The 23,059-nt window shown below is 40.8% G+C and overlaps 1 protein-coding gene across 2 annotated transcripts in view; it reads right to left on the bottom strand.

Annotated features, from left to right (window-relative positions):
- The window catches only part of NELL1 (neural EGFL like 1), a 910,206-nt gene that overhangs the window by 627,215 nt on the left and 259,932 nt on the right, over positions 1–23,059 (bottom strand). For both annotated transcript variants that reach the window (XM_016920567.4, XM_016920568.4), the window contains exons 10-11: positions 15,531–15,604; positions 5,971–6,070 (exon numbers count right to left, since the gene is read on the bottom strand). In XM_016920567.4, the coding sequence (XP_016776056.3) occupies positions 5,971–6,070; positions 15,531–15,604 (174 nt within the window). The remainder of the gene's footprint in view (positions 1–5,970; positions 6,071–15,530; positions 15,605–23,059) is intronic.

The following is a 23,059-nucleotide window of genomic DNA, read 5'->3' as shown; positions in this document are numbered from 1 at the left end:
ACCTGGACAATCTAAAAGTGCACTCCAGAGTCCTCTATTCTAAAATCTTAGAACGTCAATACCTCTCATATTCACTACTGCTTACCCAACCTTGAAATTCATGTAAGGAGCAATGGTATAGTGAGGGCGGCATATTCCATGTGCCTCAGATGTACAGTCAGGTCCACCCATGGACTGGTTAAGAAGGATATGGCCAAAGGGTCTTTTATGAGAACTGGATGCCTTTATGTACTCCGCAATCAATACACATAACACAGGAGAAGCCTGGGCTCTTGGAAGTGAGAATAATCCTTAAGCTTTTGTGGACAGAAGGTAGGGCCATCAGGACAGGCCTAATAGAGACTGAACTCCCGACTCTCACAGGTTCTAGCTTAGAAAGCAATTGGTTTCTTCCACAGTAGTCAACATTTAAGGGTCTTCCCTTAAGGTCTGAGGCAGCCTAGCCTTAGTGTCAGGTTTCCTCTCTGGGAAAATGTGCCTCCTTTTGGAAGCTTCATAGACCTTGATCCACTGTAGCACGTTTAGGGCCATGAATTCATTTACTCACTAAGACTATCCTCTGTTCCCAGCCCCAACAGTTGAGCATATAGCCCTGTCTTTCCAGTCCACTTTAGCCCACAGTTGATGGGATTTTGATCAGATCTCATCTATCAATATGCAGAGGAACTGGTCCATCTGTGAACTGCCAGTTCCTCTATTTAGGCACTAGTTTACACTCTCATTAAGTGCCTTTTTCTCAGGTCTCTTTTCTTCTCAAATTCCCTGAAATCCTTTCTCTAAAACCATTTCAATTATAAATTCACCCAAAACAATGGGGAAGACTGGGTAGGGGGAAAATCATTTGATGCCAAGACTCTTAGGGAGGGTTTAATTGAAGGACATAAAATCTTTAACAGTACAAATAATCTCAACTAATTTCCGTCCAGGCCAGATGACAAGGCAAGTGAGCCTGAATTAAAATTACAGATAAATGCATTTGGAACAGATGTCAGAAAGAACTTTTTCCCAACACTAGAAGTCATAAACATGCAGCAAAATCCTCCAACGTCATTGGCGACATTGAAGATACAATTAGAGCTGATTACGAGGGGAATAAAACCCTGAGGAGTATGTCAAGAATTCCGGGATGGGTCAAATGATGGGTCTGTTCTCCTGGAGTGGTCCTGAGAATGCATGGTCAATATTGTTGACTTTTTTTTTTTTTTCAACCTTTAACTGAGAGCACCAGAAATTCATGAGCAGTCTTTTTCTGCTGGGTCTATACTGATGCTTTTATTACCTCTTCCCAGGCAGGAGCCCAGATGTTATCCCAGTGCACACTCCCCTTCTCCACCTAATGGCCTCACACTTCAAGTGGGCAGGCTCCTGCTACATCCATTACCTCAACGTAAAGAGGAGGGTAAATGAATTTCATGTTGCCAGCACAAACTGTCCTGAGGTATCAGAGAAAAGCTGCAGTGGTGATTAAGGCTCTTCTGGGTGGTGCTGTTGTGTGACTGAGACCATGAGCCCTGCAAACTACAAAGTGGCCTCTCCCTGCCAGTATCCAACACCTTGACTCCCTTTGCATGTTTCTTCCCTACCAATTCTATAGTTCTTCTCCTACGGGTGTCCCAGCTGCTCCAACAGCCCTGTGGATTAAACCCCTTGTTTACTTGGTTATACTCATTTTTCCCTAAAGGACAAGGGAATTAGTTACAGCATTTGACATGACACAAAATTTGAAGAGGCAAGGTATCTGAGCCCCTAGCTTGGAGACCAGTTTGTTGACACAGTGAACACCATAAGTCAGTCAGAACCTGTTCTTACTAACTTTAAAGTCTTAGGTTTAATTCAAACAAAGAAAAAAATCAAATGTAAAGATGTAGCCTGTATCTTTCTTCTTGATTAGTCAATAAAGGGTGGGGTGGGGGACAGTAACCATATGAGAAAATTTGGTAAGACTCAGTTAAAAAAAATTACCTTCATAATCAAGCTAGCAAGCTATAACTTGAGGAAATAAGTTATAACTCAGAAAAATGGGTTTTAACCTTATTTCATATGTAAAATATATAAAGCCTATCAGCTAGTGCTGAAAATAATGTCATTCATTCATTAACATGACAATGACAGAAACATTCTATGTGGTTGGAACATATCTTCACCCCTACCTTGTCTCCTGTATTTAAATAACCAATTCATAAAATGTGATCATTAAAATAAATGTTATTTTTTAAAAGACTGGAGAGCCCTATGGATATTATATAATTAAGCAATTGAGATCAGAAGCAAAATCCACTCTCTGGAAGTTTTCTCAAATTCCCAGTCTAGGCCTCCCCAGGTAAGGTGACTTATCAGAGTCCTAAAGAAAATAAACCTTGGAAAACTTCAAATTCTCCAGGCAGGCATGAGAAAGGTTTTGACTTAGACTTCTGAGGAATGATACCGTCATAGGGTAATTTCTCTCAGACTAATGACCGGATGGTCACAGTAAGAGAGAGATGATAAATATGCTAATTGAAAGGCCTTCAGTGCAGGTATTGAAAGGCCACAGCCACTTTGGTTTTTGTAATCAATAACATCAGGGTGGCAGAAGCAGTACAGCTATAGCCTACCACAGTGCTCATTTCCTAAAACACACACTTCAGCTCATCTCAGTCCCACCTCTCTGCTTCCTTGCTGCCAACCAGTCTGTGGACAATCAGTCCACAAAGCAAACGATGCTGCTGCCTTTCCATATGCAGGATACAAATTACTTTACATAGAAATTGAGTGTTTCTCGACTTTTCATTACTTTCTGTTTCAGAGAAGGGGAGAAGGGGAGGAGGCAAGAAGAACTGAATAATTTGCTTTAGAAGTCCACTGGGCTTTCCAGGTCTTGTCAGAATAGTAATTGTCCAACCCCCTTCTCCTGTGAGTCCACTCAGAAATGCAAAGGAAAAGGCAAAAATAAGAAGAAAAGTATTTCTCACAAAATTGTGAGAGATGATTATGTTACTTTTAAAGATGGAATTAAGAGATGTGCAGCAAAATTCATGGGGGGCTTAGTTCAAGATGACAGACTTTGGAACTCATCTGTATTGCTCTTTGTTAATTGTCATTTAAATTGCAGGGTTTCATGAAAAAGAGACATCTCACTAAATATGCCTTTCATTTCCTGATTGCCTGATGGGAAGAGCAGGCCCTAGCATGTGGACAAGTGGGCTGGATGTTCTGGGATTCTCTCTGCTGTGGGTCAGCAAGAAGGAAGAAGGTTATGATAGTAGATGTTTCTGAAAAGGGCCTCAGTCAACAATGCTGCCTCCTTTACTTCAGAGTCTGATTCTGAGATGGGAGTAATATAGAAGAAATCCAAATGTTTAATTCACCTACCTCCCGGGAAAACACCCTCCCACCACCTCTTTTCTGAAGACATGCTCTAGTTCCTGTCCAAATGTAGAGCAGTCAAAGAGCATAAAATAACTTTCTCACACACACATACCTCCAGAGAAAACTATTAGCTTCCAAGTAAAAGAGCTGGCTGTTTCCTGGCCGAGAAGGAACTGGTATGAAAAAGAAAGCCCTTGATTTCATAGACGGGCCCTGCCTAAGATCAAATCTATGAAGTCTTCCTCCTGCCTCCCACTCTTCCCTCAAAGTTGAGTCAGGTTTGGTAAATGCCACTGCTTGCTAGCAACGGGAACCTTGTATGTCTGCTTCTTGTCAATGAGATGTCACATCTCTCAGCATCTTCATTGGTAATGGACACATTCCAGACAAGTGCTAACAGAAGCAGTGGCACCTGTTCTATTGTAAATTGGGTCAGGGCAATGAAATCCCTCCTGAATTTCTGTGGCCTAATTAATGATTCTGCTCTAATGAAATCATAAATCAGAAAGGATTTACATAAACTGAGTCTCACTTGGCACCCCAACAAATAGCAAGTGATGGATTTTGCATTAAATTATAAGACCTGCCTAACCATTCTATCTAACCAATAAATGCATCACTCTGAAAATTCCACTCAATCTTTAGGTATTTCCAAAACATACCAGCTGCAGATAATATAGCCATGAAAGCAGATAAATCAAGGGAGATATTCTGATGTCATAGTTAGCCTATCACTAATTCTAGGGGCCATTTCTGGCTATCAACACACTAAATTTTCCTAAGAATTTTACCAAAGCCCAGAGCTCTCATGACCAAACACAGAAAGCCTAAGCTGAAAACATGTAATGGCGAAACATACAACATTTTCATATACCAGAAGGTGCTAAGGGAGGGGTCAACAATTACAGGCTGCCACCTGTTTTTGTAAATAAAGTTTCATCGGAACATGGTCACACCCGTTTATATACCTATGATCTGTGTTGCTTTCTTGCTTTCTTCTGTTAGTTGTAACAGAAACCTCTTGTCGGCAAAGCCAAAAATATTTATTTTGTAACCCTTTATAAAGAATTTTTGCCACCCCTCTGCTACAGAAAAGATAGGAAAAAAAAGCAAAATATGAGGTTACCTGAGCTAAATTGCTATGCTGCAGGGACCTCCTTAACTCTGGAAGCTTCAAAGCTCAGATTAAAAGGATATCATTTACTGGGTATTTGAGAAGCTGAAGTATTTATGGTAGATATAGTTTTAAAATAATACCTATGAGTTTAACTGTTTTTTTTTTTTTTTTTAAGATTTTGAACAAATCCTAGGATCTCCTAATTCATCTAATTCTGCTTGGGTGAGAAGCTGCAGAGAAGAAGTGATACTTGAGCTGGGTTTTAAGACATAGGAATCAATTTAAGAGGCCGTGAAGGGAAAGGGGGAGGGAATATGAAGAGAATTTGGTTAATGGGTACAAAAATACAGTTAGATAAAAGGAATTTATTGGATAGTACAGTAAGGTAATTATACTTAACAATAAACTATAGTCTTTTTCAAAATAGATAGAAGAATTGTAATGTTCCCAACACAAAGATCAATTTTGAGGTGATGGATATCTCAATTACCCTGATTTGATTATTACACATTGTATACATGTATCAAAAGATCACATGTACACCCAAAATATGCACAACTATAATATAACAATTGAAAAATAAAAATAGGCTGGGCATGGTGGCTCATGCCTGTACTCCCAACACCTTGGGAGGCCAAGACAGGAGAATTGCTCGAGGCCAAGAGTTCAAGGACAACCTGGGCAACATAGCAAGACCCAGTCTCTAAAAAATAAATAAATAAATAAAAATTAGTTGGGTGTGATGGTGTATGCCTGTGAAGTCCCAGCTACTTGGGAGGCTTAGGCAGGAGGATTGCTTGGGCCCAGGAGTTCAAGGTTACAGTGAGCTATGATCATACCACTGCTCTCCAGCCTGAGTGACAGAGCGAGACTCTAACTCTAAACTAATAATAATAATAAATAAAAATTTAAATAAAGAATAAATTTTGGGATGAAGGCAATTCCAGGAAGATGAAGCAAAACCATTTCTGCCAAATAATTAATTAGCAACCAAGTGTTATTTATCTGATGCATTTTTCCTTGCAGGGAGTAAAAATGTTGCATAACAATCTAACCTATGAGTAAGGATTCACCATACATCATTCTCTACCAGAGTATGGGAACTGGCCCAACAAGACGGAGCTGAAAAGAATGCTTCCCAATCTCACTCATGAGAAAAATGTAATAATGATGATAATGGTTATTATTATAAGAACTAACATTAGCATTATTATAAGAACTATCATTTATTGAACATTTGTCACATGCTAGGCATGATGGTAGGTGCTTATGCATTATCCCACTTAATCTTCACAGCAGTCTTACAAAATAGATACTATTATTATCCTCATTTTATAATTGAGGAGACTATGACTGAGAGAGGTAAATAGGATATGCAACTTTTTAAGGAGCAGCGCACAGAGCTTTGGACCCATGTTATTATCATACTATTCATTAAACTCTCATGCCCCAGAAGACCAGCCCCAGCCTCACCCCACGCATGGCCCACGACCAAGCCCACTTACCTCTACAGACACGGCAGCACTGATTCTCAGGAAGAATATGATCCTTTTCTGAGCAGTTCAAGGCAGGACACATTTCTGTAATTTTTACTAAAACTCCACCCTGGAAGCCAAATATTAGGGAAAGAAAAAGATGTTCACATTTTTAGTCAATGGAACAAACTTATAATGTTCTTTGTTAATAGCCTGCAGTGATAACAACATACAATAATTAATACTCCCAGGGATTCCACTAAAAACGATAATGCCACAAATTAAATTAATGAGACCCCTGGAATATAAGGTAAATTTCCCTTTCTATATCCTAAAAGCCTCAAATTCAACAGTTTTGAAGTATCTTCTATGGAGCAGAAGGATTCTAACAGCAATGCACTGATAAAAGTCTAACAATCGACTCTTGGTCAGGTGGGGCCTAATTTACAACATTTCCTAATTTCTATGATGTAAATACTCCAGTGATGGCTGATTTTGAGCTACTAACATGGTATCACTGAAAGCAATGTTGGGAAGTTATGTATAATTGAGCTTATGTGAGCTCTGGCACGCCCCTGGATAACAGGCTTTGTGAACCCAGTGATAGACAGCATATCTTCCTTGCTCTTAATGAGTTCTCAGTTTGGATGGAGGGGGGAATAAAGCCTCATAAACTAGAAATCATAAAACATACAGCACAGCATAAGCCTAAAAATGTGCTCTAATAAAAGTATTATAATGTGTCATAGAATAATAATTAACTCTGCTCAGGTGGCGAGAAACTATGAAGACGCCAGGTTTGGGGGAACTTGATTAGTGGAATAAAGGAAGAAGGGACTTTCCTGGCAAAGAGCTGAAAAGAGCCAAGGCATGTAGGCAGGAATGAGCTGAAAGAGGATCAGTTAGCTGAGCATTAGATTTTCCCTAGATAGAAAATCACTTACAATAACGCGTGTAATATTCAGAAGGTGAATCTTCATGACCTTACTTCATCCAAGGTCTTTTTGGTTGACATTACTAGCATCTGTATTTAGTATGATGCCAATTTGTAAAAATTATTCCATTAATTACTATTTTTTTAAAAATGCTGAGAGTTCCTTATTTTATCTAAAACATTTACTTTTTCTCTCCCATTTTTAAGGGGATGCTTAAGTCAACCAAGAAGCAAGCTCAAGAAGAGGTGTCTCATTTAAGGCCAAAAGGTAGTTCCCAACACAGGTGGAAGAATAAGATGAAGGTGTATAGTCAAGAAGGGTGCAGGAGAGACTGAGTTTTCCGTCTTCATGAGACTGTCCTCCCAGTGGTTCCACATTTCTCTGGTTTGGCAAGAACTCCCACTATATCAGGAATACCCATTCTTAAATTGGAACAGTAACATAATTGTATATGTCAAATATAAATTTCCAACTGCTCATCTTTTGGATTATTTGCACCATGGCTTCCTCTCCTTTCTCAGAATTTCCAGTCCAGACAGGCCAGCCTCTGGCATTCTTAGTCTTGTCTTTTCTTCTCCTTTTATCTTTATTCCCAATCTTTCCCAAGGTAACGCTTAACTTTCTCCTGACTATCTTAGAATTGTCCCTAAGACCTGAGAATTGATCCTGCTACTCACTCTGCCCCACTTTGCAACTGCACTTCATTTTTAATCCTCAATCCAGACCATGATGGGTGGTATCTAACCTCAAAAATTAGCTCCAGTCCTAAGGCAAGTGTCCCTACCTGATGTGCCTTACTTTCTACAACAGGGAATCAAACCAGTTATTACCAATCAATGGAAGTTAGTAACCTTACTATCAGCAGCTAAATGTAGAGGAAATCACAATGCTGAATTACTTACCATTATTGCCTCTAAGTCTATCCTTCAATATTAATATATTTATTCATGATCTGCTGCCTCCTGGCATAAATAAGAGTGGCTGACACTGTTGAATCCTTTTGTCAGTCCTATGTGCGCACCTCTAGGTTTATCAATGCTTTGCTGCAACTGGCTCACCTCTGTCACTCTCAGAGCACTGCCCTTGGGCAATGGAGCCATTTTGCCCATGCAGAGAGCCGGAAGTTACATGCAAGTTCTACAACTCCCATGCGTATGACCCAAAGCCAGTGAATGAATGGTATGGGATATTCTTTACCTCGAAGAGAGACAATCTCTAGGGTAAAATGTATGCTCCAGAGCCCATGGTGGGATTACGGTATGTCTGACCTTTCATCTAAAATTGTACCTCTTCTCAGTTTCTTCCCCTTCTCCATCTGGCATCCCCCACACCCTCGCTGGTTTCTCCTGGGGGCACTACCTTAATAAATCACTTGTACTGAAATCCTTAGCTCAGGGTTTGCTTCTGGGAGAACCCAAACTGAGACAATTAAAATAAATTTCACTCTTGCTGTCAAAAATCAAACTGTTAAAAGATTATTATCTCTAGGTGGTGAGATTCGGGAGTGATTCCCATTTTCTTCCTTACATTTTTCCCTCTATATTCCAAATTGTATAAGTATATATTTTTGTAAAAACAAAATATTAAAAATGCTACAGAAGATTTTTTAAAAATAATCAGTCACAAATCTTCTATTTTTATAAAAAGGGTTTGCTTCGCTGATTAAATCAGTCACCAGTTCTAATCAACCTTTAACATATTTAATGAGTAAGATCATAATCCCAAATATTTAAATGGAGACAAACCTTTTTGCATGAATTTGAAAAATAATATGAACTGTGATTACCATTGCATAAGTGCCACCAAATCCATTTAATCCAGCTATATAATTAGGCACAAACCTTTTATAGCTTTATTTTCAAAACTATCTCTAGTAAGAAGTACCTGATAATTAACATTTTAAGTCTTTCTGATTATGGTATGTTATTTTATGACCCCTGGAGTTCTGCGCTGGTGGAAAAATACAATTCTTTTTTTCTTTCTCATTTAGAGTGGCTGTCTCCATGTCACTGGTCAAATACATACACTTTCAAGTTCTGTACTAATCATTGTGCACTAACCTGAATTTCTAACAACATATAAAACTTACAACTTCAAGTCAAAAATTGTTGCTAGGATAAAGAAATTCTGCAGAAAAGCAATAATTGGGCAAAATTAATAAGACTGCTAGGAGAGTTTATTCATGTTGATTTTTTTAAAACATTATGTTAATTCCTGGAAACACTTGGTGAAAATATTTGAAACAAGAGTTTGTTTTCTGACTAATTGGTGTTGCTGAAGCTTTAAAATGATCCCAGGAAAATGAAAATGGATGGATCTCCAGGCATCCTTTTGTCAACTGAATGACAGAATATCAAAAATTATTTTAGCAATCATTTCCTTAATCCTCCCAAGGACAATACTTTCATAATACCATTTTAGATGCCTCAGAGAAAGGTTAATTTATTGCATACAACAGATTCCATAGAGCATTAGTGCTTACATCTTGAGAAAAGCTGCCTGGGAGAAATAAGAGGCCCTTTGATCCTATGCCCATTACCCTCACTCTCTGCTGACAATATCCATTAACTATGTCCCAAAGCTCTTCCATGGCCTTTTATAAACGCTACCTTTATAAAGGGAATCAATGGGCCATAGCCTGACCAATCTGATATTCTCAGATAGACTGAAAAATGATCAATCAATCCTTCTCAATCTACCCCTCTAAAATTCAGATTTGAGAATTATTTCCAAGTCAGTCTAACAATAACAGGAGTGGCAGTAGACAGGCTAAGAGAGGAGACCATGGGGCCAAACCACACAGGTTCTGATCCCAGCTGGCTCACTCACTACCTATGTGGCCTTGTTCTTCTGTGCCTCGATTTTCACATCTGGGTATTACCTTCTGTACAGAGTTATTATGAGGTTTCAGTGAGATAAATATGGTTTTTTGTTTTGTTGGGTTTTTTTTTGAAATGGGGTCTTGTTCTGTCACTAGGCTGGAGTGCAGTGGCGCGATCTCAGCTCACTGCCACCTCCGCCTCCTGGGTTCAAGCGATTCCCCTGCCTCAGCCTCCCAAGTAGCTGGGATTACAGGCATGTGCCACCATGCCCGGCTAATTTTTTGTATTTTAGTAGAGACAGGGTTTTACCACGTTGGCCAAGATGGTCTCAATCTCCTGACCTCGTGATCCACCCGCCTCAGCCTCCCAAAGTGCTGACCCGCGTGCCCGGCCGAGATAAATATGTTTTAGATGCTTTAAATTGTGCCTGGAAAATAATAAGTGCTCAAGAAATATTAAAAATTATTGTCAATAACTCTTTCTTGTACACAAAGTAACTAGTAAATAACTATAGAAAGACAATAAATGGAAAAATAACTTTTTTGCACAGAATAAAATTATTCACATGCACTCACACATGCACACACACACTACTTGTGCAAGAGAATAATCTGTCTGCCCCAACTTCTTTCTAAATTATTAAAAAAAAAAAACAGTAAAAGATGAACCCAAGTGTGTAGAGCAACTGCAATGTGCCAGTAATAGTAGTAAGTGATATTTAAATAAGCTGGCATTCAAATCCATGCCCATATCTTCTAAAGGTCTCAAATGGTGTCTGCCTGGCTCCTCTTTGATAATAGACATTGAATCATAATAGTGACCCTTGCTAGAGTCACCCACAGCTTCCATTCAAAATGGAAAAGGATTTGCTAATTTTAAGTGTTATGTCTGATTCTGGGACCATCACCACAGTGAGCAAAATTGCCTTTAATCATCCCAGCTTTCCCTGAAGTCAAAGACAAAAGCAACAATTTTAGAATCCAACTGTTTTCCCTTCCTAGAAGTAAAACAATGTTCAGAGAGAATGGTATCTGTCTTAAATTCAAGAAGGACATGTATGGTCATATGGAATAACAAAAATAGCTCACATTTATTGAGGATGGTCTTTGTGGTAAGCACTCTACTAAGTTCTCCATGTGTTTTATCTCATTTAATCTACACAACATCCTTGTGTGATAATGTGCCAGCTATAGGTTATTGACCACCCCACCTGCTCCCCTACTCCCCTACTCCCCTACTCCCAACCCTGGGAGCCTCCTTGTCAGTCAAGAGATCATTAAAGCCCTTGTTGTCACACCATCCTTGCCCCTGCCACAGAGTGGAGAGCCCCTACACCCAGTACCCACTGATGCAGAGAGACCACCACACCTGCATGCCCACCAGACCACCTGGACTCATGGAATCTCTGGCATTCCCAGCAGCAGCCAAGAGGGCAAGAATGGGAATCAAAATAGGGAGGTTCAAGGAAGCTAACCTTTAGGGTACAGTCTGGCCAATGAGAGACAGAATATAGGGAATGTCTTTCCCTCCCAGCTCTCCATAAAGAACAAAATTCAAGCTCTTCTTGTATTAGTATCTCCTTGAGTGCTTCTGCAAAGTCTCTAAATGCCTCATTCTTTTCAATCTTTAAAACACATTCCTGTCTTTTTTCCCAGAGGTGTGATGAAAAGAAAATGAAACAATGTAAGTAAGAGCACTTGTGAGGATGGTCTTTTCTGAGACACAGTGATTTCTGTCACCTTCTCAGGAGATGCCTCACAAAGCCAGCTGTGCTTTGTTGTGGGGTTCTGACTTTTCTGTGATGCACCATCTTGTACTTGCTCTCCTGCCTTTCCTTCCATACTTCCTTCTGTCTGTGCCTCACTCTTGCATTCCTAAGACTATACCCTTCCCCTTCCTCTATCCACGCCCATGACCACCAAAGAATAAATAAATAAAGCATCAACACAAATACCTAGGCCTCGCGTTCTATTTTCTAGAAATCAGGATCAGATAGGTAATAAGTGTTGCTATTCTGACTAGTGTGTCCCAGCTAATGTTAGGCAGAAAAGGAATAGGTTTGACAGTTCAGCACAAGGCACTAGGCAAAATGTTCCACATTCCTCCAGGGCTGGTGATTATGCCTGTAATTGTCTTCCGTTATGTTGCAGTGGGAATGGTGAGGAGAGAAAAAATATCATGTAGAAGGAAGGAATAATCTAAAGTTATGTTCTCCAACCCAGCTCTTACTAGAACCCAATGGGGGAAAAGAACACAAGGAACTCTGAACTTCACTAACAACTAGGTAAAATTTCAGGATTTAAACCCAGATCCACCTGACTGCAGATTTTGACCTTTCAACCACAATGCTATATTGTAAGAGTAATTAGACTCACCCTCTTATCCTCCAGAGGGAAGAAGTAAAGCCACTGGACAGAAGTTACAGGGGGGTAGATTTTCACCCAATTAAAGGAATTCTCTGATTCCTAATGTTTTCCAGCCATGGAAATCCACTAACCTATTAGTTTAGTAACTTCCCATTATGATATGTTGGAGGTGGGTTTTGTTTTGTTTTGTTTTACTTTTTTTTTGAGATGGTGTCTCACTCTGTCGCCCAGGCTGTAGTGCAGTGGCACAATCTCAGCTCACTGCAACCTCCGCCTCCCGGGTTCAAGCAATTCTCCTGCCTCTGCCTCCCGAGTAGCTGGGATTACAGGCATGCACCACCATGCCCAGCTAATTTTTGTATTTTTGGGAGAGACAGAGTTTCACCATGTTGCCCAGACTGGTCTTGAACTCCTGACCTCAGGTGATCTGCCCACCTCAGCCTCTCAAAAGTGCTGGGATTACAGGCATAAGCCACCATGCCTGGCTGGAGGTGGGTATTTTTAAGTAGAAAATTATATCACAAAGTCTTATTATGACAGCTGGTGTCCAAAGATGCCTGTCTACCTAATGAATCATGCCTCCTGGTATTCATGCCCTTGTATTGTCTGCCTCTACAATAAATCTGGCCTGGGCCTGTACAGCCTTTAGAATGTAGAAGAAATGATGTTCCAGTTTCGGAGACCAGGTTATAAGAAATACTGGCGCTTTCACCTTGGTCTTTGGAAAGCTTATTCTGGGAGAAGCTGGCCAGCATGTGAGAAATCCCTGAGACCACCATGGTATAAAGAAGCCCAAGGGGCCAGGTGCAGTGGCTCACACCTGTAATCCCACCACTTTGGGAGGCCGAGGCAGGTGGATCATGAGATTAGGAGTTCAAGACCAGCCTGGCCAACAACCCGTCTCTACTAAAAATATAAAAATTAGCTGGGTGTGGTGGCGCAGCTGTTAATTCCAGCTACTCAGGAGGCTAAGGCAGAAGAATTGCTTGAACCTGGGAGGCAGAGGTTGCAGTGAGCCGAGATTGTGCTACTGCACTCCAGCCTGGGAGACAGAGAGAGACCCGGTCTAAAGAAAAAAAAAAAAAAAGAAGCCCAAGGTAGCCATGTCTAGGGGTTGCAGAGAACAAGGCACACTCACACACATACAGAGAGAGAGAGAGGGACGGAGGGAGGGAGGAAGGGAGGGAGAGAGAGAGCTAGCACACCAGACAGAGACACAGAGAGAAGTCTCTTTCTATTCATCTTCGTTGAGGTGCTAGACAGAAAAGTAAAGAAGCCATCTTTGATAGCCAGCCATGTCAAGCCTTCATAGGATTCTAGCTCCAGCAGCCACCAGATTGCAATTGCATGTGAGAACCCAAGCGAGAATCATTAAGCTGAGCCCATTCAACCCATGCAACCATGAGAAATAATCATAAAATACAGAAATAATCCTAAAATGCTAAGTTTTAGAGAGTTTGTATAGATAGCCAAAGTACAATCAAACTCAACATGCCTAAACCTGGCCCCATTTGCTCTTCACTCCCTCCTCACCCACAAAACATGTTCCTCCTCCTGAATGTTCCTCTTCCTGCACCAGTATCTCGTCATCACCTAATGAAGAGAGCACTTATCACATTTTGGCTTCTTCTGATCCAGTCTCCCTTCCCATGAGTACCACAGTGTTCTCTTGGGGAATGTTTTCTCCATTGCATGCTGTCTTAATGGGGTGATAATTCCAGGTAACTGGCTCCTTACACAGAGGATAAAGGGGTCGAATTCTTCCCCATCCTGAACAATCAGAACTTGGACATATGATCCAAACTTTGCTAATCATATGTCCTTTCTCCAAACTTTAAATCTTGTATAAGTGACTCCGGGACAGTAGAAATGATTGAAAGTCACTCATCACAGCAGCAATGTGCTTGCCGGGATCCCCGCTACTAGGCCATTGCTATTGTTTCTGCTTCCTAACTTCTGGGACTCTTTGGTCTCTATCTAGTATCAAGCCTGGTCTGGCCTTCTGAGGATTCTGTGAGTCCCCCAATATCATTTCAATAACATTGTCATTTTTACCTACGTTAGCCAGGGGAGGATTTAGCTACTTGGGAAAACAGAAACTGGTATTCCCTGCAACTCTACCAGGAACCTGGACATCATCTGGGTTTCTCCTCTCCATCATATTAGCCTTCCCCAAACCCAATCACTCGAGTCCTTTCAATTCCATTTTTTAAATAGCTCTCGAATCTCTTTTCCTGTACATCTTCACTATCACTGCCTTCAATCATAACCTTAGGTCATTTCTTACAATTATTCAAATTAATCTGGTGCTCCTCCAATCACTCCTCCCATTGCACACAGTGACCTTTGGAAATGCACAGCTGCTCGTGACACACACACATGCATGCACACACACACACACACACAGAGAGAGAGAGAGAGACAGAGAGAGAGGAGAGAGCTTCAATGAACTCTCATCTCCATTAAGATCAAGTCCAAACTAGGTTCATTGTCACCTGTTCTGTCTAACTGTCCGGGTTCATCTCTCATCACTCTCCCACATGAGCTCTAGAACTTCACCCAAGTCAAATTATTTGCAGGTCCCTAAGTAAAACCTGCTCCCTTTATTGCTTTAGGCATTTATAAGTGCAATTCCTTCTGTTTGGAACGTGCCTTCTCCCTCATCTACCTAGGAAGCAATTATTGGTTAAGTAATCACTCACCCAAACACCTGCATGGCTGGCTCCCACACCTTACCCAAAATGTAATTTTGTTCCAAAATTACATCTCAGAGAGATCTTCTCAGTCCACCCATCCCCAACTCAGACCTCTCTATTCCTTCAGCCTACTTCATACTTTTATAGAATTTGGCATTATATTATATGTTCAATTCTTACTGTCTATCTCCCTCACTAGACTGCAAGTTCTATAAAGACAGTGACTTTGTTTTGTTCACTGTTGTATATCCAGAACCTACTATAATGCTGTCATATAGCATTTGCTTAATGCATATTTGTCCAATGATTATTGAATGAGATCTATGATCTTATACATCTTATTTCAAGTAATGCATGGGAGGGACAGGCAGGAGGAAGAGGCATTTTTAACAGTATATCAGCCCTGTGGGAGTAGAGTTAGTATTATCATAACTAGCATTACAGACTGATTCCCCTAATACCAACTCAAAACCCTTTCGCAGGGCCACCCACCAGCCTCCCTAACTAATAATAGCTGTTAGTTCTTTCTCCTCTCACATCCTTGCCTTAATAGCTTCTTCCAAGGCCACCTGATCCACAGCTGACCACAAGCGAACCACATAAATGGCCTGGCTGGATCCTCGCCATCATGTAATCCAACCCACCGCAGAGAGTTCCACCCCTCGGGGCCCTATCCAGGCCAATATGCCCCACTCAAGAACCTCATCTAAAGCCCACACATCTATCTATTCATTTTCCAGAAGTGATAGGGACCATAAAATTAACACTTACTCGGCATTCCCGACAGCTCTTGGTTAAAATCCGCTGGCCTTCTGCAAGAACTTTTCCTCCATAGATACATTTTGCTGTAATAAAACATAAAAATGGGTCAGACAGTCCTGCTGTGCCACAAAATGACCTCAGAGGTACCTTCTAACTCCAATAGATTCCACAGAAACCTAGATTCTCTGCTTCTGAGCAATACAAATCTCTTTGTCTAAAGTGAAAGGAATTGTGTGGAGGATAACCCTTAAATCTCCCAGGCAGACCTCATCATGATTGTGTTTGCCTGGCCTTTACAGCCAGGATATACAATTATTTCAATGTTACAGTTGCCAAAGGAACTAGAGAATGAATTGATGTAGTAAGAAGCTAAAACAAGAAAGAACTGGTGGCAATCGCTGTGGAGTACAATTAGCAGTAGCTTTGATTCAGACACTCCAGCTAAAATGAACTGTGTGAAAGGGGACTCACATATATTCCATCCCTCAGAACCTCAGCCACAATGGAGAAGGACACCATTTCTTCTTCCTTGTGATCATGGGAGTCGGCATGAGAAATACACATGTGAGACAAGTGAGAAATACAAGGAAAGCCTGTAAAGTGCTAGATCAATGCACTAGAGAGAATGCCTTTGGAAAGGTGAGTTTAAAAGGCTGCCAGGAAGGGAAGGGGGGTGAACTTGTAGAAAATTTCAAAGAGAAACATAAATGGAGCTCCTACCACTCAATTTAGATTGCACTGAAACTCATTTCTTGACTTAACTGGCTGACTCACTTTTAAGCAAGTACAGCATATGTCAATTTGATATGATCCTAATATAACACCACCAAATTCTCCATCCACTTCAACAGGAAAAAAGAAGTAAGTATCTGGTCACTCCCTCTCCTGCCCTGATGAGGACCCTTCTAGCCCCAGCTCTAGGAGGAACAGAAGCAATGATATGCACTCTAAGAGATCTCACCCACTAATTCGGTGTTGGTCTTATAGAACCACCTCACCTTTCAGAGCCTCTATATCTGTATCTGCTAAAAATGGGCTGATTAAATCTGGTGGTTTACTAGTTATAAAATCCTCTGATTCTCACGGGATGCTCAGTTATTCTTCATTCAAATAATATTCTAGTGTTACTAAAGGGCAGGCAACATGCTAACTGGTAATATAATGTTGCAAGAACCAAAGCTTTATTCTCATGGAGCTTACAATCAGGGAAATAGACAGTAATTACATAATAACATCAGTGAATGTATAATTACTAAGTGAGGCAAGTGCTATGTTTGCAGATAAAGAACATAGACCCCCTTCGATGTTGAGGGGCAAGATCTGAAAGGCAAAGAGGATGACCAGGTGAGAAATGGGGCTTTCATTCCTCCCTTCCAATAAAACAAAAAAAAATAGTAGTCATCTAGTCCATTTTAGCCACAGGAAGAAGAAAGTCCAGGGACATGCTTTACTTAACATCATACCCTGTAGTGGATGCTGTGGTACATGGAGATCTACTTCCATGAGCAAAGGACACATTCTTACAACTGCGGTGACAGTTGGCAACTAACAGCTCTCCCCTGAATGGAGATCTAAGACTTGTATAGGGCTGTAGAGAGCCACCTTGCCCAAGGTGAAGTTCTCTTGGTGGGTGAACATGGTACACAGTCCTGGCCCCCTTTCTCCAACTAAGGACAACTCTGAAGGGCCATTCCAGCTCCAAAGCTCCCTGTAGGAATGAGTTCGGCATTTGCTGTAACCACTGCAGCTTAACTTCTCCTTCTGCCCAATTCTTCTTCCTTCACCACCTCATTCCTATCCCAGAATTGATCCTGAGAGCACTTCCTAATAAAGTACATGTAAATCTCTATGTCAAAGTCTGTTTCCCCTCAGAACCTGACCTGCAGCAACCTCACTCCCCACCCAAATATGTTCCACTCCTGTATTCTCCTCTCAGTGAATGGCAATGGCATGGGTATCCATCCCAGCTCCCACACCCCAGTGCCTGGCATCCTTCTAACTTCTCCCTCTTACACAACTCCATGTCCAATCAGTGTCCAAATCCTATCAATGTCCCCTTCTTAAGTTTCTCAAGTCAACCTCCTCCTCTCCATTCCTCACCCTCTGCCCCCAGACACTGTCTTTGTTCAGGCTGTCGTCATCCCTCTTCTTCAGTACCACCACAACTTCCTAGCTCTCCCATGTTCTAGTCTCATTCTTCACCCGTCCTTCCCCATATAACAGTCAGACACATATTTTTTAAGTGCAAACATGAGGCCCTGCTTAAAATCAGGGTCCCTAAAGCTCTCAGAATAAAGTCCAAAATCCTTAGTTCAGCAAACAAGGCCATTCATGAGGCTTCTTATCTCCCAAGGTTCATAGCCCACCATTTCCCGTGATTTCATCCACCCTCCAAAACATCCACACCTCCACATATGTTCTAGCCACGCTTTATCTCTCACTTCCGGGCCTTACATATACCGTTCTCTTTCTCAGAAACACCTGCAGAGCACCCCATCCACCTTCCACTGGCAGCCTCCCACCCTATACACCCATGAGCTTCCGCTTAGGGCTGACTTCCCTCAGAACTTGTTCTTACCCTTTAACACTGGTTAATCGTCCTCACTTTTTTATTCTATTGTACTTTGAACCTAACCCCAACAGAATATATATCACATGACATCCTAATTTCCCATTTAATTGTACACCCCACCATGTCCCTGCTGCTAATTGCAACCCCCACGTGAGTAGGGAAAGTGTCTATAATTTTATCTCCAGCCCAAAGCTCCATGCCTTAGGATTTATTGAGAGTAATAATAAATCATTTTCCAATTAATGAGCCTCTAGTAGGTGGCAAAAAAACAGTCAAATTTCTTGATCCACAGATAAGAGTTATTTCTGGCATTCAATACAACTTCAAACATTAAAAGTAGAGACCAAAAAAAATGGAGAATTAATATAATTGTCTGGATAGGTCCTTTCCTCCCTTCAGTAAACAAAAATCTATCCCTGATCATCTTTTATGCCTCAATTTTGTAGATAAATCAGTTGACCATGACTCGTTCGTCCTAATGAGAGCTAGATTTCCCAGTGTACTTGCATGGAGAGACCACACCTCCAAGGTCTGGAATTCCTGTCTAATAAATTCCCACACTCCCAAATGTGCCTGCTGCCAACTTGGCAAGGCAGCTTGTTCCAAAGTGACAGTTCTGCTAAGTGCACTGTTGTCAAATCTGCCATCTGCTTCTTGGCCCAAGCTGTGAAGCAAAGAAATAGACATTTTTTCTTCCTTTGCCCCTTGCCACTCCCACAATGGTATTAACACATTTGATCGCCTGCCTTAAGACACTTGTCCGAATCCTCTCTTCCCCTTTGACAGGCTCATCCCAAAACTCCTAATCTGGAGATAAAAATGCCTCATTGTTTACATTCACACCACACATGGAGACACATCCACCCCTCGAATCCACCTGTCTCTTATAAAAATTAAATGTCCACTGAACTTTATGTCCTCACATAGCAGGGTGCTTTGGTGCTGGTGAATGAGATCAACATATTACTGCACGCCTCAACCATCTGCAATTTGGCACTAGTGCAGAATGTATGTATCTATGAAATTTTCTTAGGATGACTTTCAGGATCACCACTGGAGGTCACAAGAATTTCTCCTGCTTTCTCATTCTCATCCTTACTTCTCTGACAACAGCCCTCCTTCCCTGCCACTGCATTCCTATGCCTAACATCAGCCCTTATTATCCAACCTCTTGATCTATAGCCAAAAGGCTTATTTTTTATGTCTGAGGAAATTCAAGCATAAGGTGAGTCAGGCTCTGGTGCGTTTGGCTGGGGCATTTGGGACTCCATTCGAACAGCTTTCAGTGTGATTAGAAATGTAAATGGATACCTAAAGCTCTTCATATCACACTGGTGATGTGCAAACTAGAATATTTCACAGTGCCCAAACACAAAATTGAAACCTAGCACCAACACACACTTCTCCATTATGTCAGAAACAAATGTACTGAGGATATAAAGAGTTATGCAGCTGTATCTTTTTGCACCGACAGACACCTGGCCCTTCAATTTTGACCTTGATTTTTCTGGTGCAATGATTGGACAATTTTGCCATTTGGGTGCACATTGAATAAACAATTGACAAGTACAGCTTGACATCCTTGTCAGATGTGGATACAAGGTTTCCCTATCTTTATTTAGGTATTTGTACCCTGCACACACTCCAGCCATCCCTTGGTACTCAGAGGCCTAGAATGTCAAAATCAGCACACTGTTTTACACTTTAAAGGAGAGTGGCAGATCAGAGAGACTGAACACCCAAAGATCCTTCCTCCCTCAGTGAGCTAATTCACAGCCTTGGCTTCAGATACCACCTCTATGAGCAAGACACCCACATCAAACTAGCTGTACCTCAGGCATCTCTAACTCAAACATGTCAAATGGAATGTATTGCTCCCCATACTGCTTCCTCCACCTGTCTTATTTCTGTTAATCACACTGTGAGTCTCCCACAGGCTCTTGTTCAAAACCTGGCAATTTCTCCCTTACAGACGCTCTGTCCCTGATCCATTTGTCTCATGCAAAACAATACCTGTGGAGTATCTCTAATGTGCCAGCTCCTTTGGCTGTCACCCACATCCTTCCCTTCCTTTGCATCTTCCCAGGCTGTGCCTGCCTGCCAGCCTCAACACCTCCACCTGGAATATGCCCAAGTTCCATATCCCCCACCACCTCCAGCTCTCTTGATGCAGTAGCCTTTCTAAAAGCACATCTTTGATTATGCCACAACTCTGCATTAAAACCTTGATTGGAGTACCAAAACCAACACTGGTTTATTTCCATGATTTTGTGTATGCAATTCCCTCTGGCAGTTATGTTCTTACCTACTTTGTACACCTGGAAAACTCCTTTTCATTTGTCAATACCCCGCTCAGCTGTTACCCATGACGTTTTCCTAACACACACATACATAGGTACATTTCAGATGGAGTTAATCACTCCCTTCTCTGTGTGACTTCTGTGTCTTCCATAGTGTTCATGTGAAATAATACTCTTTATTGTAACAGAGATCTCTCTGGAGAACAATGGTTAGAGCCAACAGGTCAAGAGTATCCCACTGGGTTCTGAAGCCAGACTGCCAGGGCTTTATTTTGGCTCCCCCAAAACTGGGAGACCTTGGACAAGTTACTTCTCCTCTCTGTTTCACCTCCTCATGTGTAAAATGGACCCTACCACTTAGAGTTGTTGGAAGAATTAAATGAATTAATACATATAAAATGGTTAAACACAGTGCCTGTCAGAATAAATGATCCATACGTGTCCACTGTTGCCCCCAGAACTGACAAAGTGTTTGGCAGAAGGACCTCGGTAGGGATTACTGAATGGCTTCATTGGGATACAATCTTCATCATCCATCCGCAACTCACGTTTGCAGCTCTATTTCAACCTCTCACCTACATAAATCCTGTGCTATCATCAAACACACTATTCCCCTTTCCCTCTTCCACTCTTATTCCTTCACACATACTGTTTTGCATAGAAGAAATAGTTTTTTCTCCATCTTCCTCCCTCCTTCCTATCTCTGGTAGATCTCAAATCTGTCTACCAAAATAATACAGATTTCAGGATGTTGATGCCTGGAGATTGTGATTATGTAGGTCTAAGTGGAGCCCTGGAAACCTCCAAGTTTAAGAAGTTCACCAAAGGATTTTAATGTGCAAATAGGTATATTAAATATGCCTTGAATAGTGCAGACACCCAACAAGTGTTTGAGGAATGAAACTCCCTCACTATTTTTGGTACCGCCATGGATGCTTAGATAAATTTCTTCCCTATTTCCAAACAGATGCCCTCATCTGTAAGTGCTGCAGTTCCCAAGCCCAAGAGAAGTCAGTGAACACTCAGTGAGTGAGCAGACAACACAATCTGCTTTTACATATTGGCTCATTTTGCCTTTGTCATATCCCTACCTTTACCTGGTGTCCCTAGAATACTACCCCACCTAAAGTCAGAGAGAAGCTTGGGAATTTTTCTTTAAATTCACATATAAGAAATTTACTTCAGGCAGCTCCACAAAAAAAATGAAAAAAAATCAAAATAAGGAACCAAACCAAGGAAAAACACGGTATTCAGGAAACAGTAGTTTCACTTATATCCCTCACAACATTAAATGTGAATGGATTAAATGATCCAATCCAAACAATACAATCCAGACTGTCAGACTGGATTAAAAAACAAGATTTGACTATAAGTTATTCATACAAGATACAATTTTTTCTTTGTCTTTTTTTATATTTTATTATTATTTTTAACTGACAAAAGGTATGCATATTTACGGTCTACAGCATGATATTTTGAAATACGTAGGCACTGTGGTATGGCTAAGAACTAACTAACATATGCATTACCTCACATACTTATATTTAAAAGGGACAACCAAAGTAAATATTCTCTATCATGTTTCTGATGTGAAGACATTGGAAACATCTAGAAATTCCACTGATTAGTGTTAGAACTCTGCTCTAGCAATCCTCATTCTCTTCTTCTCCACCCCACTGCTTAACCCACAAAAGTCAACTTCTAGAAGGTTCAAACTATTTAACTTGGCTCCATGTCCTCCGGGAAGCATCCCAGGCCTTCCCCTGGTATTCTCCCCCTCCCTCCCAGGCCATTCTTCTGTACTCCAACACATGCCTAATGTTAGTGCCCTTACAGTTCCAGACACTGTAAACCACATCTCTACCTTGAAAGTGAGCTCCTCTAAAGCAGGCAAGGATCCCTCATCATTATTCCAGGCATCAGTACTCAGTAATCACCTAATGCATATTTCTATTAAAAACTAGTGAGAAATGAAAGCCCTCCAGCCCAGAAGTTCTCAACCTTTTAATTACCAGAGGTGCCTTGTATCATTTCTTTTTAAGTTTGTCTAGAATAGTGTTTTAATAATTTATTTGTATTCCCACTTTATTAAACTCTGAACACATCAAACTACCAATCAGAGCTGTGAGAAAATTAGTGCTACCTAACTAAATTGCTATGAATTCCATGCAAAGGGAAAAGGAAAAAACAAAAAACAAAAAACTGATGTTTTAGTTAGTGTGTGTATCAACATTTTAATAAATTGAGTTATTTTCTGAAATAATTTTAAAAACCTAAAACTATCAAACAAATTAGCACAAAGAAAAATGACCATCCCACACACGTCTAGTGAGAGGGCAATTTAACTATATGTATCCAGGGCCTTGAAAATGTTCATCTTTGGCTCAGTAATTCTAGCCTGAAGAATTCTATTTTCAGGAAATATAAAATACAAAAATATACAAAAATGTGTTTTCTATACAAAACATGTTATTTAAGCGTGCTTTATAATAGTGAAAAGTGGGAAACAATCTAGATATCAATGACTTGGGACTGGTTAAAAAAAAGTTATGCAACAGCCAAACAATGGGAAACAATGAAGCTCATGAAAATGACATTTATGCAGAAGTTTTTAAAACATAATAATATATTTAAGTGACAATGGCAAGTTAACAGACTAGAATAAA

This window comes from Pan troglodytes, chromosome 9, assembly GCF_028858775.2.
Source record: "Pan troglodytes isolate AG18354 chromosome 9, NHGRI_mPanTro3-v2.0_pri, whole genome shotgun sequence".
In the NCBI taxonomy this organism is placed as follows: Eukaryota; Metazoa; Chordata; class Mammalia; order Primates; family Hominidae; genus Pan; species Pan troglodytes.
The sequence above is the reverse complement of the archived record's forward strand: the minus strand, read 5'-3'. Positions and strand labels throughout refer to the sequence as shown.